General features: G+C 42.7%; 1 protein-coding gene across 1 annotated transcript in view; it reads left to right on the top strand.

Annotated features, from left to right (window-relative positions):
- C2CD3 (C2 domain containing 3 centriole elongation regulator) overlaps positions 1–16054 on the top strand; it is a 374295-nt gene that overhangs the window by 71026 nt on the left and 287215 nt on the right. The window contains exons 8-9 of the mRNA XM_030200012.1: positions 4021–4165; positions 13022–13203. Of these exons, the coding sequence (XP_030055872.1) occupies positions 4021–4165; positions 13022–13203 (327 nt within the window). The remainder of the gene's footprint in view (positions 1–4020; positions 4166–13021; positions 13204–16054) is intronic.

The following is a 16054-nucleotide window of genomic DNA, read 5'->3' on the forward strand; positions in this document are numbered from 1 at the left end:
GGGGTACGTCCTCAATCTACCCGAGAGTCATCTTCGGTCTTCTCAATTGCTGGAGTATCTGGGTGTTTGATTCGACACGGCCCAGGACAGAGAACATAAGAGTAGCTATACTGGGTTAGACCAGCGGTCCATCTAGCCCAGTGTCCTGTGTTGCAAACAGTGGCCAAGCCAGGTCACAAGTACCTGGCAGAAACCCAAATTGTAGCAACACTCCATACTACAAATCCCAGGGCAAGCAGTTGCTTCCCATGTCTGTCTCAACAGCAGACGATGGACTTTTCCTCCAGGAATTTGTTCAAACCTTTTTTAAACCCAGTTACGCTAATCACTGTTACCACATCCTCTGTCAAAGAGTTCAAGAGCTTAACTATTTGTTGAGTGAAAAAATATTTCCTCCTATTTGTTTTAAAAGTATTTCCAAGTAACTTCCTTGAGTGTCCCCTAGTCTTTGTAATTTTAGAACGAGTAAAAAATCGATTTACTTCTTCTCATTCTACACTACTCAGGATTTTGTAGACCTCAATCATATCTTCCCTCATCCGTCTCTTTTCCAAGCTAAAGAGCCCTAACCTTTTTATCCTTTCTTCATACGAGAGGAGTTCCATCCCCTTTATCATTTTGGTCGCTCTTCTTTGAACCTTTTCTAATTCCGCTATATCTTTTGAGATATGGCAATCAGAACTGAACACAATACTCAAGGTGTGGATGCACCATGGAGCAATGTAAATGCATTATAGTATTTTCGGTCTTATTTACCATCCCTTTCATAATAATTCCTAGCATCCTGTTTGCTTTTTGGCCACCTCTGCACACTGAGCAGAAGATTTCAGCGTATTATCTACAACTTCACCCATCTTTTTCTTGAGCGCTGACCCCCAAGGTGGACTCTAGCATTAGATAACTATGATTCAGATTATTCTTTCCAATGTGCATCACCTTGCACATTATATTTCATCTGCCATTTGGACTCCCAGTTTCCAGAGGTCTTCCTGCAATATTTTTCACAGTCCGCACTTGTTTTTAACAACCTTGAATAGTTTTGTATCATCATCAAATTTGATCACCTCACTCGTCGTTCCGATTTCCATATAATTTATAAATATGTTAAATAGTACCGGTCCCAGTACAGATCCCTGTGGCACTCCACTGTTCACCCGCCTTCATCGAGAGAAATGACCAGTTAACTCTACCCTCTGTTTTCTGTCCAATAACCAATTCCTAATGCACACCAGAACCTTGCCTCCTATCCCATGACGCTCTAATTTTCTCAGGAGTCTCTCAAGAGGACCTTTTATCAAAAGCTTTCTGAAAATCTCGATATAGTACATCAAGCCGGAACAGAGGATTGTCAAGCTTCAGTTTTACATTTGCCTCCTGCTTTGGATCCCGAATCCTCATATGTGGAATTATGTTCAGATTCTTTGTTCCATGATGGCCACTTCAGAGGTGCTACCTTGGGCCAGGGCACACTTGCATCCCCTGCAACAGACTCTGTGAGCTGCTGGTTGGCTCTGTCTCAGGATTACCAGTTACTCCTCCTTTGGATGCCTCTGGCAAGGCACAGTATGACATGGTGGCTCTTTCTGGGGCATCTCGGTTCAACCATGCCGTTGGCGTCACCTCCCTGGATAATGATGGTTACCGATGCTAGCCTTTTGGTCTGGGAGATGCACTATCTTCATTGCAGTGCCCAGGGGCAGTGGTCCAAGCCCAAGTCACAGTGGCCCATCAGTTACCTGGAACTGAGAGTGATTCGTTTGGTTGTTAAAGCCTTTCTTCCACTCCTGCAGGACAATTCAGTTTGTGTGCTCTCGAACAACGTGACAGTGGTGGCCCATATCAGTCAGCAGGAGGGTACCCACAGTTTGGCCTTGGCGATGGAAGCTTGTCAGCTCTTTCTCTGAAAGTCACTTTGCAGCAGATATTGGCGGTGCACATCGTGGGCTCTCTGTGTGCAGGCAGATTTTCTCAGCCAGACCTTGTTGGATCCGGCAGAGTGGGAATTGTCATTGTCATCCTCCAGCATCATAACCCAGAAGTGGGGCATGCTGCATGCAGACCTTATGGTGACTTGCCGCAATGCCAAATTCTTCCAGTTCTTCAGCAGGAAGAAAGGATTAGGGTCAGTGAGCATCGATGCACTCCTTCAGCAGTGGCCAGAGTTTGTTCTCCTTTATGACTTTCCTCTGTGGCCCATGATCGATAGGGTGTTTTGTCTTCTGCATCACCAGGGTCTGGTCATTCTCTTTGCTCCAGATTGGCCGCACTGTCCCTGGTATGTAGACCTGGTTCATCTTCTCGTGGACAAGCCCTTCCACCTTCAGATACATCCCGAGCTACTTCATCAAGGCCTGATTCCGATGGAGGATCCCTTCTGCTTTGGTCTTATGGCCTGGCTCTTGGCAGTTAAGGTATGCGAAAGAGGTGATTACAGCCCTGTTGCATACGTGAAAGTGCACTACCTCCTCAGTTGGGAGGCGGGGCTAGTGCTAGGCAGATTTCTACTGTCTGTGCCCTGAAATGGCAGATACAAATCAAGGTCAGGTATACACATAAAGTAGCACATATATCTTGTTGGGCAGACTGGATGGACCGTGCAGGTCTTTCTCTGCCGTCATCTACTATGCTACTATACACAAAGGTTTGGCATGTGTTTGAGCCATGGTGCTTTGAGATGGCATTCAATCCCTGTCAGGCTATGCTTCCACAAATCTTGGCATTCCTGCAAGACAGGCTAAAAAAGGGTTTTGCCTATAATATACTTCGGATGCATTTGGCGGCTTTCTCTTACTTTCAGGGCTGTCTCCTCCATTCTTCTTTGGCTGCTCATCCCAGTGTGATCTGCTTCTTGAAGGGTGCTGTTCATCTTCACCCTCCACCTTAATCTTGTTCTTCGGGGGTTGCTGCAAGCATCTTTTCAGCAGTTGAAGAAAGCCATATTGACAGATATTACTCTGAAGACTGTTTTTTTCTGGTGGCTATTTTGTCCCATTAGGTCTCTAAATTGCAGGCTCTCTCTTGCAGAGACCCATTTCTTCAGTTCACAGAGTCGGGAGTTACTTTGTGTATGGCCCTGTCTTTCGTGCCTAAGGTGGTGTCATCCTTTTATGTCAACCAGCCTCTTTTTCTTCCCTCCTTCAGGGAGGTGGATTATCCCTCTGATTTCCATGCTCTGCACACCTTTGATGTTCATCGTGTGCTTATTCAGTATTTGCAGGATCATCTCTTCGTTCTGCTTTCTACTCCTAGAAGGGGGATGGCAGTGTCCAAGACAACAGTTGCTCAATGGATAAAACAGGCTATTTTGTACTCTTATCTTTTCTCTTACATACCACTTTCAGGAGCGCTTCATGTTCACTCTACGAGGGCAGTGGTGGCTTTGTGGGCAAAATCTACCTCCTTTTCGTAAGAAGACATTTGTTGGGCAGCGGCACGGTTGTATTTGCGTACTTTTGCGCTTCACTATTGTTTGGATGCCGCCGCTTGGGAGGGTGCTTCCTTTGCTCGATTCTGATTGGCGGGAGCAGCTTCTTCCCACTCGATGTGAGGACTGTGTTACTACATCCCACAAGTCTCTGGATTCATCTGCTGCTGACGCTAAGGAAGGAAAGCTATGTCTTACCTGATAACATTCTTTCCTTTAGCCACAGAAGATGAATCCAGCATCCCATCCCTTTTCTACAGTAGTGGTCGCTAGTTGAGTAGTTGAGTAGTTCCATTGTCTTTTGCAACTGTTTTTCTAATTTTCTTCTAGTTGTACTAGGTAACGGGGTCTGTAAGGAAGGAGATATGGATGTCTCTTATTTCCTTCTGCTTTGTTATAAGCTGTACTAACTGACCAGGAAAGGTACTGTCCTATAAGACAGGGTTCAGTTCAGTACTCTCTATCGCCATCTGCTGGTAGAGGTCACAACCCACAAATCTGGATTCATCTGCTGTGAGAAAAAGGAAAGAAAGCTATCAGGTAAGACATAGCTTTTCTGTAATAATACTAACAGAGACCTTTCTTTTGCATCACAGCGATCCTTTCCCTTTACGTGACTGGAATGGGACTGAGTCACCTCCAGATTCCCTCTGCATTGGAAGTGACATTTGTGACAACAGTGAATTGAATGATCCGCACTATGATCAGAGTCTTCTAGAAAAACTGTTTTATTCTGCTCCTGTAAGTATTGTGTGGAAGTGACAAAGTTGACTGGCTACGTGATCTGATGTGTTCAGTAAATACTGTGGAAACAAATATTGTGATTCCTTTATGCATATTTTAAATGTTACTACTTTTTTTTTAATTTAAAGTTTTATTGGGCAATATAAACAGTGCCAATCACAATAATTATAGCAACATCCTGAAGGCCTTGTTTCTCGACTTTAAGAGACAGTGTCTATTGTGAGATCAGCATTGCTAAGGAAATTGTTATTCACTGTCCGCATTTGAGCGGATATTTATCTGAGGAGTTTCTCTTCAGTTTTGCTTTCTAAAGACCTTACTGCAGTAGTCAAGTAGAGGTTCTGGACATTCTATTGACCCCTAATGCAGGTGGACTATCGCCGAAACACGGCTCATGTCGGGTCTTTCATGAATAAAGTACTTGTCCCAGTCTTGAAGGCCCTTGTATGCTTTTTTTTTTTGCTTTGGTTTGGTTGGTGTACTCTAGATCCCTCTCTTGTCGAGGAACTAACAACTTCATCGACCCAAACATTTTTCAGTTTTACTCCAATTCCCCTCCCCTCTCATTCCCCCATCATCTCCTCTTTTTAACATGAAAGGGAAAGGGGATGGGATTTGATTTACCACTTTTCTGTAGTTACCATCAAATTGGTTTACATATTATATGCAGGTACTTATTTTGTACCTGGGGCAGTGGAGGGTTTAGTGACTTGCCCAAGGTCACATGGAGCTGCAGTGGGCATTGAACCCAGTTCCTCATGTTCTTGGGCTACTGCAGTAACCATTAGGCTCCTCTTCCAACTTGCAATTTCTCTTAGCCATTTGTAACCCTCTTTACTTCTTTCTTTATTCAAGCCTCCTCCTCTCCCTCTCCCCATGTATCCAACATTACATGTTGCCCCTGACGGTACAGTTTAGTTTTATAAACACTCATAAACATCTCTCTCAATTTGCTTAACTCTTGTTCTTACTAGTGGTCTTCTTGCCTTTTCCTGATCACCTATTCCTCAGTTGATTTTTCTTTCTTCCGTTTGTATATGCTTGGTGGTCTGTTCAAACTGTATGTTCTACTTAGTCTTTCACAAACGTGCTTAATTCCTGTTAGTTTAGCTTGTTTTCAGTTAAGTGCTATATTTCCCTTTTTTGCTGCAATACATTATTTTGAAAATTCATATTCTCTTATTTATATCTGGTCTATAAGAATGTAGCAAGAAGGTTTTTGGTGGTTCTGGTATTGAATAACTCATTATTGTCTGCATAATCTTAATACAATTGTTCCAGTATCTATGCACCTCTGGGCATCCCCTCCACGTATGAAGATAACGTTTCTACTTGTTCACACTTCTTCTAAAATTCATTTCCACTCTTGTTTATATATCTTTCCCAACTGTTCAAATGTCAAGTGCCACCTGTAAAGCATCTTGAATCCTTTTTCAACTAAAGTGTCTGAAATGGAAATTTTCTTAATTCAAGAATATCCTCTTCATTAGTGTCCTTCCAGATCAGTTCAGACAAATGGGTAATCACCCCTCCCCCTCCCCCCCCCCCCCCCCCCCCCCCGCCAGCAAATGGAGACTGAGAACTATAAGTATGATGTGCAGTCCCCAGTTCTTAAATGCCATCGAGTTGGTGTTGACTCATGGTGACTTTCAGGGAGGAATAGCCTAATGATGTAAAGCAGCTAGCAGTGAACTAAAGCAGAGGGTCGTTGCCCTGAACTGTGCTCAGTTTTCAGCTAATTGTTGATAGTGTGACATCCATGGCTGCTGTTATTGTATTGATCTATCGCATTGCTGGTTTTCCCTAGGTCATCGATATTTCTCAGTCTGTAGTCTAGGCAAAAATTTGGTACATCAGTTTGGTTTCTTCAAAACAGGAAAGAAAAGTAGAAAGACAGTTATTTGGTGAAGAGCCAGGACTTGTTTTGGCTTGGCTACTTCCCTTCACCTCTCATACGCTTCTTCTGGGAGATTCTGTCTGCTATTGCGAGGAGGCAGACATGAATGGACAGAGGCTCCAAGTCTTTAGTGCAGCTGCGGCAGCCAAAGGTTTGAAAGACCATTTTGGGGGGATTTTAGTTCATGGAGGTGCTGGGTTTGCACCAACAGATGGCAGGATGACATTGCACGAGTAGCATGGCTGGTGCTGTGTGGTATGCAGTGGCTGCCGCCCTCAGATTTCTACAAGTGGCCAGCACTGCTTGTGCGATGACAACCGTCAGTGTAGGTACTGCGAACAGAGTGCTGTGTGGAGAGGGACTGCATGGGCAGGAAGACTGATGAGGTGTGGCAGTTAGTGGATCGCCTGACGTGATGGGAGATCTGATCTTGGTGGGAACTCTTCCATTTTGCACACTGCGCATGCAGACTTCCTGTTCTAAGCTGGGTGAGTGCTCAGGTGTTGAATGAATGCAGCAGGAAAAAACAGTCAGGCAGCAGGGCAAGGTTTTAGTCTGGAGTGGCCTCATGCATCAAGCTTTTGCATGCAGAAGGGCTTGGGGTTAGAGGATAGTCTCCTACAGGGGCTGTGCTGCCACTGCCGGGGGTTGGACCATCTGGAGCCAAAAAGGTGAGAATTTCCCTTGAACGGATCTTTAAAAGAGTTGTAGTTGCTGGGATCTGCAGATTTCATGGACCCAGAGAGTCCTGTGGGTTCCTGGAGAATGAGGAATTCCTGGAGAATATATCACTATGGTGTTTATTTGCCACAGAGAGGAGTTAACTTTTCAGACAGCACAAGTGCTGGTGGTGTTGAAAATTTCAAAGGACAGCTGGCAGAAGCTATGAAATCAGAGGCCGCACTCTTAGAAGAGATTAAGAAACCTTCCAGGGTAGTCAAGGAAATGGTTGCAATGGAGTTGGGCACTCCAGATGCAGGGTTGAAGGTGGTGAGAGCATAAGAACATAAGGGTTGCCATATTGGGACAGACCGAAGGTCGATCAAGCCCAGCATCCTGTTTCCAACAGGGGCCATACACTTTGACGGTCTCTGTTTTTGTGTCACATAGAATGTGAACCTCACTGAACCCTGGAAAAGGGGATATTAGCGATATACAAGAATTGATTTGAATTGAATTGAATGTTGCTTATCCTAGAAATAAGCAGTGGATTTTCCCCAAGTCCATTTTAATAATGGCGTATGGAATTTTCTTTTAGGAAGCTATCCAAACCTTTTTTAAACCCCGCTTAGCTAAAGGCTTTTACTACATTCTCTGGCAACGAATTTCAGAGTTTAATTCCACATTGAGTGAAGAAATATTTTCTCTGATTTGTTTTAAATTTACTACTTTGTAGCTTCTTTGCGTTCCCCCTAGTCGTAGTATTTTTGGAAAGAGTAAACGAGCGATTCACATCTACCTGTTCCACTCCACTCATTATTTTATAGATTTCTATCATGTCTCCCCTCAGCAGTCTTTTCTCTAAGCTGAAAAGCCTAGCCACTTTAGCTTTTCTTCATAGGGAAGTTGTCCCATCCAGGAAATTATAGACCGGTGAGCCTGATGTCAGTGCCGGGCATTTGCCTCTTTCCTTGATGGGTAGGATCAATTTGTTTCGCATGGTTCTGTTTCCTAAATGACTCTATGTTCTTCAAATCCTTCCCCTGCAGCTGCTGAATAAGGACATACTCAGCCTGTCCTAGCTGATTTCTAAATTTTGTTGGGCGGGTAAGAAGACCAAGATCAGATATAATTGGCTAGTGGGTAGTTGAGCTTTGGGTGGACTAGGGATTCCAAATCTTAGGCTGTACAATTAGTCCTGTTTAACTAGACATTTATATGGTTGGCTATATCACGGTCAGGATTATACACCATATTCGTATGAAGTAGCTTTCTTTTCAGCCTACCATCTTACTTTATTAGTAAGGGTGCTCTACGGGGTACTCCTGAAATCATGGGGTTGAAGTGTACTACTTTGACCGTTAAGGGAAGCATGGAAGTTTCTAGTTTGCTTATTGGGCTTTTTGTCAGGTGAGAAGCATGAGATTTGATCTTATTGGAACTTATGTTTGTGCAGGCAAGGGTGCTGACACCTTTGAATGACCTTATTGATTTGGAGATTAGGGAATGGGGAGACCAGTTTGCCTACTGTCAGTTAAAACATTATGTTCAAAGCATAAATGGGGGAGCCCAGGGGTTACAGATGTGGGATTGTTTAAAAGCTTTCTTTGCCTATCTCAAAAGGAAGTTGTCTCTATCTGATATTCATAAAGCGCTTAGTGGGCGGGTAGCAGGGAAGACTTGGAGTTGGTAAGAGGCAGATGGGAACAGGACCTAGGGCTTCCAGTACCAGATTGCGATATATCACTCACTTTAAAAAGTATTCCCAAGGTGGTTATGACCTCAGTTTTACAGGAAACACATTTCAGAATCTTGCATAGAGCTTATATCTCCCAATTAGAACTTTTTCTCGTTGGGATGGTGCCCCCTCACTCAGTATATAAAATGTTTGGCTGCAGAGAATTCTCTCCCCCCCCCCCCCCCCAATTCTCTTTGGAGCTGTGCAAAGGTGCAATACATTTGGACAACATTAGGACAATTTTTCAAAGTCTTTGACTCCACATGTCTGCTTGCTAGGCAAGGTAGAACCTCAAGAATTTTGGGGGGGGAGGGTCAGTTTTTTCTGTTTTGGAAATTGAGGCTGGTGGATCTTAAGTGTTTTATGCAAGCGGATATCCACAGATCCTCTTTCATTCTGGAGCTGGAGGAATCGGATTCTTAACCTGGCCATTTGGGAAACTAGAGATGCCTCAGTTTTACACAAGCGCACTCAGAAGATTTTGACCATTTGGGATTCCTGTATTCAGTTGCTATCCACATCAGGCTGTGCTTATTGCTTAATAAATTGAGATCATGAGTGTTAAATGAGGGTGGACAGCAAAGTTTGGGACGAGTTTTCTGTGGTATTTGTGGGGGGAGGGTTCTGTTGGTTACTGGTTAGGTTGTTGCGTTTCCTAGAACAAAAGTTTCTTAGACTTTTTTTGTATTGGTTGTATAGTGGATTGTCATAAAATAGAAGGTAGGGGTGGGATGGGGTTTGGGTAGGAGCGGAGGGGATAAAACTGTTAAATGTTTGACAGAATTTATCATGCTGTGATTAGTGTTTCATTTGACATTTGATTTTCTGTTCTCCTATATTGTTGAAAGTATTTATTATGCATTACCATCAATAAAATATGTTGAAACATAAAAAAATATATTCTTGTGGAATCAAAATTATTATTGAAAATTATATATGTAAGCCTACAATCTTTTGGTGCCCCCCCCCCCCCCCCCCCGGAGCTTTCACTTTGCAGCCCTTTACATTAAAAAGGTTGCAGACCACTGCTCTAGGGTATACATATTCACTTTCTCAAGTTTCTTCTCATACGTCTTTTGGTCCAAACCCTATATCATTTTTGTTGCTTTTATTTCAAGGACTTCAAGTCTTTTTACATCCTTAGCAAGATACGACCTCCAAAACTGAACATAATACTCCAAGTGGGGCTTCACCAACAACTTGCATACTGGCATCTTTTCTTCTGCTGCTTATACCTCTTTTAATGCAGCCTAGCATCCTTCTGGCTAAAGCCACTGCCTTGTCACATTGTTTCCCCGCCTTGCGATCCTCTTGCACATTCAGTGGTGTTCTACCCTATTTGCTTCTTCCCAGTCTTTGGTTATGGTGCCTTGGTAGGTGTATTCTTTTAAATCTAATACCTCAATTACAATTGCAGTTGTTATTGGAATTAGAGCTGGGAGGATTAGGTCTACCAAATCTGAAACTATATAATAATGCTTGTTTATTAAGATATATTAGAGACTGAATGCTTGAAAAGCAGCAATTTACTTATTCTGTGCCTTACCATTTTCATTGTTTATTACATAATCCAAGCAGTAGGCTCCCCTATAATCTAAAAAGAAATGTCCTATTTCAACCATTGCGAGCTGTGTGGAGGGTGCTCATATAGGAAATGATGGTAGATCTGACTGTAATTGACAAGATCTTCCTGAGTTTGGATAATCCTACATTTGCAGACTGGGAGAAAGGAATAACTGTGCTGGAACATCTAATTACTAGTGAAGGGCAGTTGATGTCCTTTGAGGAGCTCCAACAATGTATAGGATCTAGATGGTGGGGACAGATTTGCTTATTGTCAGGTAAACACTATATTGCAACTTTAGATAATGATAAACTAAAAACAGCAGATGGAGGAAAAGGTAAGGGATATTTTCAGTGAGATTTTGGAACATGATATATCCATATTTTGGTTGCCTAGAACCCTGTGTAAATTTGAGGACCAAAAGGATATGGAGGAGGTGACGCAAAGGTGGGAATACGACCTAGGGGTTCGCTTGGCAGATTGGGACATTCTGAATAATATTAAGGGTATCCTTCCATGGGCTCACATCTTGCCTCTGGGAGTGCTACTTTAGGATACTGCACAGAGCCTATTTCACCCAAGCACAATTGTGTAACCTGGGAGAAATATTGTCTCCTTTTTGAGCTGAAAATACTTTATATCACACATTTTGGGGCTGCTCAATGATTATGTGTAAATATCTTTATTAAATTCACATTATGAAGAAATGTAAAACTTAATGCACAACAAACACCCAAAGACCCATCCAAAACCCCTACCCTGCTTCCCATCCCAACCCTTTATCTTCTCGCTATCACTCCCCCCCCCCCCCCCCCCATCAAAACCATCATTGATAATTCCCCCATCATGTGCCAAAATCACCTGCAAACACAAAGCTCTAATGTTTTCAGGAGAGCAGAGCGCACACATGAGGATAGGTAGCCAAATATGCAGACCAGGTGCGCAAGAAGTTTCTACGCCCCGGCCTGATTTAGTGTCCAACTGCTGCTGCTTGATGATTAAACAATTTTGGGCTGCAATAATCCGTTATATGACCGTTGCTCTAGGTTGCAGTCTCCCCAGAACAGGGGCCTTTTAGAGGGAAGGATGGGGGGGGGGACTATTATTTTCTAAAATAGCGAAGTTGCAAGGAAATGTATTCTAAAATCATGGATGTTTCCTGAGGAGGCCTGGGGTTTCTCCAAACAGAAAAAAACAATATTTATTGGTGTGGGATTCTTACATGCAAACACTTTAGCCTGAGGGGGCGCAGCCTCATCCCTAAACACCTTATGATACAGCCAAGACTGAATGTGTAATAGTGACTAGTACAGCAGAAGGATAATGGACAGATAGGGGCGGGAGGGAAGTAGGGGCTTTATGTCCGTGCTTTTAGGCTTGGTTGGTCATAGGAGCAAAAGACATCCATTTGCCATTGCTGGAAGTTGCAGATTACAGAGGAGTTTGGAAGTGGGTGGTGAGGATGGGTAGATGGGCCTGAAAAATCTTGGAAGGGGGGGAGATAAGTTGTAAGAAGGGTTGTAATGCTTAAGATGTTCTTTTCTTTGTCTTGTTTTTATTGAAGATATGTTCCTCAATGAAACTGTTGTTATTAATATGGAGGAGGGGTGGAGGGTTAGGGTTGGGTACTATTGAACAACTTGTTTGATGTTGGATCAAATACCACTTTCTTTGTTCAATAAAAATTGCTTTAAACCAAATCTACCATCTCTCTCTCCTTGTTGTCATCACCAACTGCTTTGGGGTGCTTCTTTGTGAGAAAGACCTCTGTTACTCACAGATGGGTCTGGATTGCCTTATTTTTGCAGGGTGGTTAGACAAAGCTTAGAGCTCAGATGTCCATCTAGTCAGCTGATGTCACTTTCTTCCTGGATGGTGAGGTTTTGAATGATAGGGGCTGAGCGAGGGAGTAGTGGGGTAGCGAGTGGCGGAGGCCTCATTGAGTGAGTGGATAAGGGCCATTGTGAGGTATTTGTGTGTATGTGTGGTGTTATGTGTATACTTGTGTTATGTGTACTTGTGTTGTAGCTGTAGAGAGGGTGCAGGTGAATGTGTCTCGGGAGGATGGAAGTGCTCAATCCAGCTCTATTTTTCCCTTTCATGTTTTCTACCCTTCCTCCTCCCCACCCTCCCACTGTTTCCTATCACCTTCTGGCTAAAGATTCCTTCAGATCTTAGGTTAGTGGGCCAGGGGTCCCCACCACTGTTCTGCTTATGCCATGATCCCAGACCAACTTATCTCTGTCTTCTGGTGGCAGGGCCATGGATACTTGCCATTTTTCTACTTCAGGTCTTCTGGTGTAGGTTTTCCCTGGACTGGTAGGAGTTGGGTCCCTTCCAAAACTCTTGGTTCTGCCGCTGCTACTGGTGCCTTGCTCTTCCTGTGCTGCGAGAGTTGGAGTCCTCCTTCTCCATTGTCTGCTGGATGCAGTTCCTTTGGAGATATCAACAAAAGTTTGAAATGCTCACTTTTAAAGTTCCTTATCAAAGATGGATGTTTTGAGCCTTCACTGATGGCATTGGCAGAGTAGCTGCAGAGTTACACTTGGTAGACCAGAAATGATGTAAATTTACCTGATGCAAGTGGTCAGGAAAGAATGACCTGGTGGGCTGGTTTTGACCTGTAGGCCTTAGTTTCCCCTCCTGTGCCTTACTAGTATAAAAGCTGCTTGATCTCTATGCACAAGCTGGGAAATGGTATTCTGTATCCAGTTGGTTGGCCCCTTTGGTATAACTTTGGCAGTAGCAATCAGCAAAGATGGAGGCCAAAAAATGAAACAAATACCCTGTGGTTTATGATGCCTATGTATGAGCATAACGTCTTGGGACATGGAGCTATGAAGTGATATGTTGTCCATTTTGATACTAAGGTCTTTTTATATATAAGCAATGAAATGTACAGTACAAAACATCCTTGCTGCAGGGATCTGTTGAGGTACATAAAACTGACTTAAGGATTAATACTGATTTTTCTTTTATTCTGCAACCTTTAAGAAATCCAACAGCAGTCTAAGTGATTTTCTCAGCGATGAAGATGATGGTGAAGTTCAAGTTAATAGAGAAACAATGAAGAAAAGTGTTCAAAGAAATGGCTCAGGTGACCTCTCTATATCTCGGAAGGCATCTGACTCACAAGTGCATGATCTGAAAGAAATGGAAGCAGAAAAAAACACAAGGTAAAGTGCTGTACGCCAGAAGGGCACAGGGAGATAGATGTGGGAGACAGCTACAGTGACAAACATGTGAATTAATGTTACTTATATGAAGCCAAAAATATTTTTATATTTATAATTTGTAAATAAAAATAATGTGAATATTTGTAAAATGTGTTCTTCCTTATTGTCTACCAGACCAGTCCAGACATATGGATTATGTACCTCTAGAAGCACAGGGAGACAGAGTACAAAAGGTTGAGAGTTCTGCCCTCTCAAGGGCACTGTCCAGCTTGCTTCTCCAAACCAATATTCTCTGTCTCAGTCAGGTGGTAGGTGGGTTATCCATGCATCTGCAGTCTGATATTTTGTGGGTGCTGCAAGTTCCTAGTTGGAGAACTGGGTGTCTAGTTGATATGGACAGTGCAAGGGACATATGAGCTTCTCTTGAAGCTTGTATGAGGAATCCAGGTTCCTCTCCCTGTCCAGGGTTCTAGAGCTCCATCGGTCTTCCTGGGGTGTGTCTTCCCTCCTAAGAAAGTTGTGACAGTGCTGTCATGAAATGCCTAGCCACCTGCCTGGGGTTACCTCATGGCCACTTAGAGGGTCTATCTCCAGCACAGCTCAGGTCAACCTGCACCTGCTGCTTGTGCTCTACACTTCCACCCTCCTCCCACTGACTGGGTCACAACCACCTCTGGGCAAGCCTTCCTCTCTCAAATTATCCCCAGTGATTTCTAGGTTACTGGAGCCACAGTCCCAGTGGCCCCAAAGTTTCTAGAAAACACTCACCCAATACACAAACCACCAGGATTCTTTATCAATCCAGACAAACAGGGCGAACAATTATGTTTATTCTTTTAAAAATATTGAACAGTGGAACAAAAGAGTGCAAATAGGCAAATAATAACAGGTAACTGAAATATAGATAAATTATAACACCAATTAAACATTTGCATACTGGCTAAACAGTACCCTGGGAAGGTCAGGACATATAATTCACAGAGCCTCAGCAAAGAGATCTGTCTCTCTTTCTTCCTGGCTAAGACTGAAGCAACAGTCAGCACCTGCTAGTTAATTTTCAAAACTCCAGGGAAATCAGAGCCCAACACAATCAAGTTTCAATTTAAAACTGGTTACATCACTACAGACACTTTCTATTATCTGTGTGCCAAATAAAGAAAGACAAGTCAGTCCTCTGTAACCGCTTTAAGCATAAACATGCACCATCTGCTGGCCAAATAGGAGAAATACATTCCAGAACATAATGCAGGAAAATATTCAATACTTTTTACATGCTTAAAACACACTGTTTCTTCACAAGTGCCCGTTGACAACATCCTTATGACTGCATAATTGAAAAATTGAGAGACCGCTTTCACTGTGTAGGTTGTTCTTAAGAAGGTGAACCCCTTGTATAGAGTCCGTTCTCAAAAGTGCCAGAAGTTTGAGGACCTGTGCCTTAGCTACCCCTGGCAGGAATCTTGCATTCTGGAGTCTTTTGGGAGGAAAGTGTTTTCAGGGCTCAATGCTCATTTCCCACATCCAGTCTTACCAGCTCTACATAGTCATGTATTGAAGAACTTGGTATACAATGTGCTTAAGTTTTTGGACACTCTCCTCTTGGAGCAGACTGCAGAGCTTCCCCAGCTTTCAAGTAAGCAGGAGTATCGAAAGCACGTAGCTTGATGCTTTTGACTGGCAACCAGGCTTTCTGCCATAGGTATTGGTATGGACAAGAAAAAGAAAGGGATCAAGAGTACACCAACGAAACCAAGCAAAAAAAGCACACAAGGGTCTTCAAGACTAGTACATCTACTTTATTCATGAACGGCCTGACACGGGCCGTGTTTCGGCGATAGTCTGCCTGCGGCAGAGGTCAAGAGTGTCCAGAACCTCTATTTGAATATTGCGGACAGATCTTTAGAAAGCAAAACCAAAGAGAAACTCTCTGGATAAGTATCCACTCAAATGTGGTTAGTGACTAATAACTTCCTTAGCAATGCCGATCTCACAAAAGATGCCGTCACTTAAAGAAAGCCTCCAAACAAAAACTTTAAGATCTTATCCTTACCAGGCAGCTAATCTTTGGAAATCTCTTCCTATTGAGTTTATTTATTTATTTATTTTGCTGCATTTGTATCCCACATTTTCCCACCTACTTGCAGGCTCAATGTGGCTTACAATATAATACAATCACATTGATGGAATAGAAATCAGAGTATATATAATAGATAAGGTGCATAGGAATATTATGGTAATCATATTAACGGAGAAGAATTTCAGAATTATTGCTGTTAAGGTTCATACGAAAATTATGTTGATTAAGAAGTGGGTATATGGATAACAACATAATATAATGATATCAGGACAGGGTATGATTATCAGTAATTAGGGTGTAAATAAAATAGGTAAAATAAAAGAATTAAGATTGGATTATTCCCATATGTTTTTTTCTGAGAGATCTAAAGACTTTTCTATTTGCTAAATATATATCTGGTAAGCTGAATGACGATTTATTATATAAATTGGTTAGATATCTATTGATTTTTGACTGTAACTGTTTTAATCTGTTTGATTGTATTCTAGATGTTTTATTGTTAACTGCCTTGAACCCTTTTGAGAATTTGGTGTTATAGAAGTCTTAGATATTTGTGATTTAGCTTTTTTTCTGCAGCTTTGGACCCAGCAGCTGCTCAAAAGGTGGTTTTGCCCTGCCTGAACTCTGAGCATAGCTGGTGGATTGTATGTAATGCTTAGAATCTGGGGGGGAAATGTGTGTAAGAAGCAGTATGTGCTGGTATATGTTATCTGGGCTATCCTGCACTAGCAACCATGTTATGAAATAGTCTGATGGTACACCAAAACCAAAGAG

Source organism: Microcaecilia unicolor, chromosome 4 (assembly GCF_901765095.1).
Source record: "Microcaecilia unicolor chromosome 4, aMicUni1.1, whole genome shotgun sequence".
Classification (NCBI taxonomy): domain Eukaryota; kingdom Metazoa; phylum Chordata; class Amphibia; order Gymnophiona; family Siphonopidae; genus Microcaecilia; species Microcaecilia unicolor.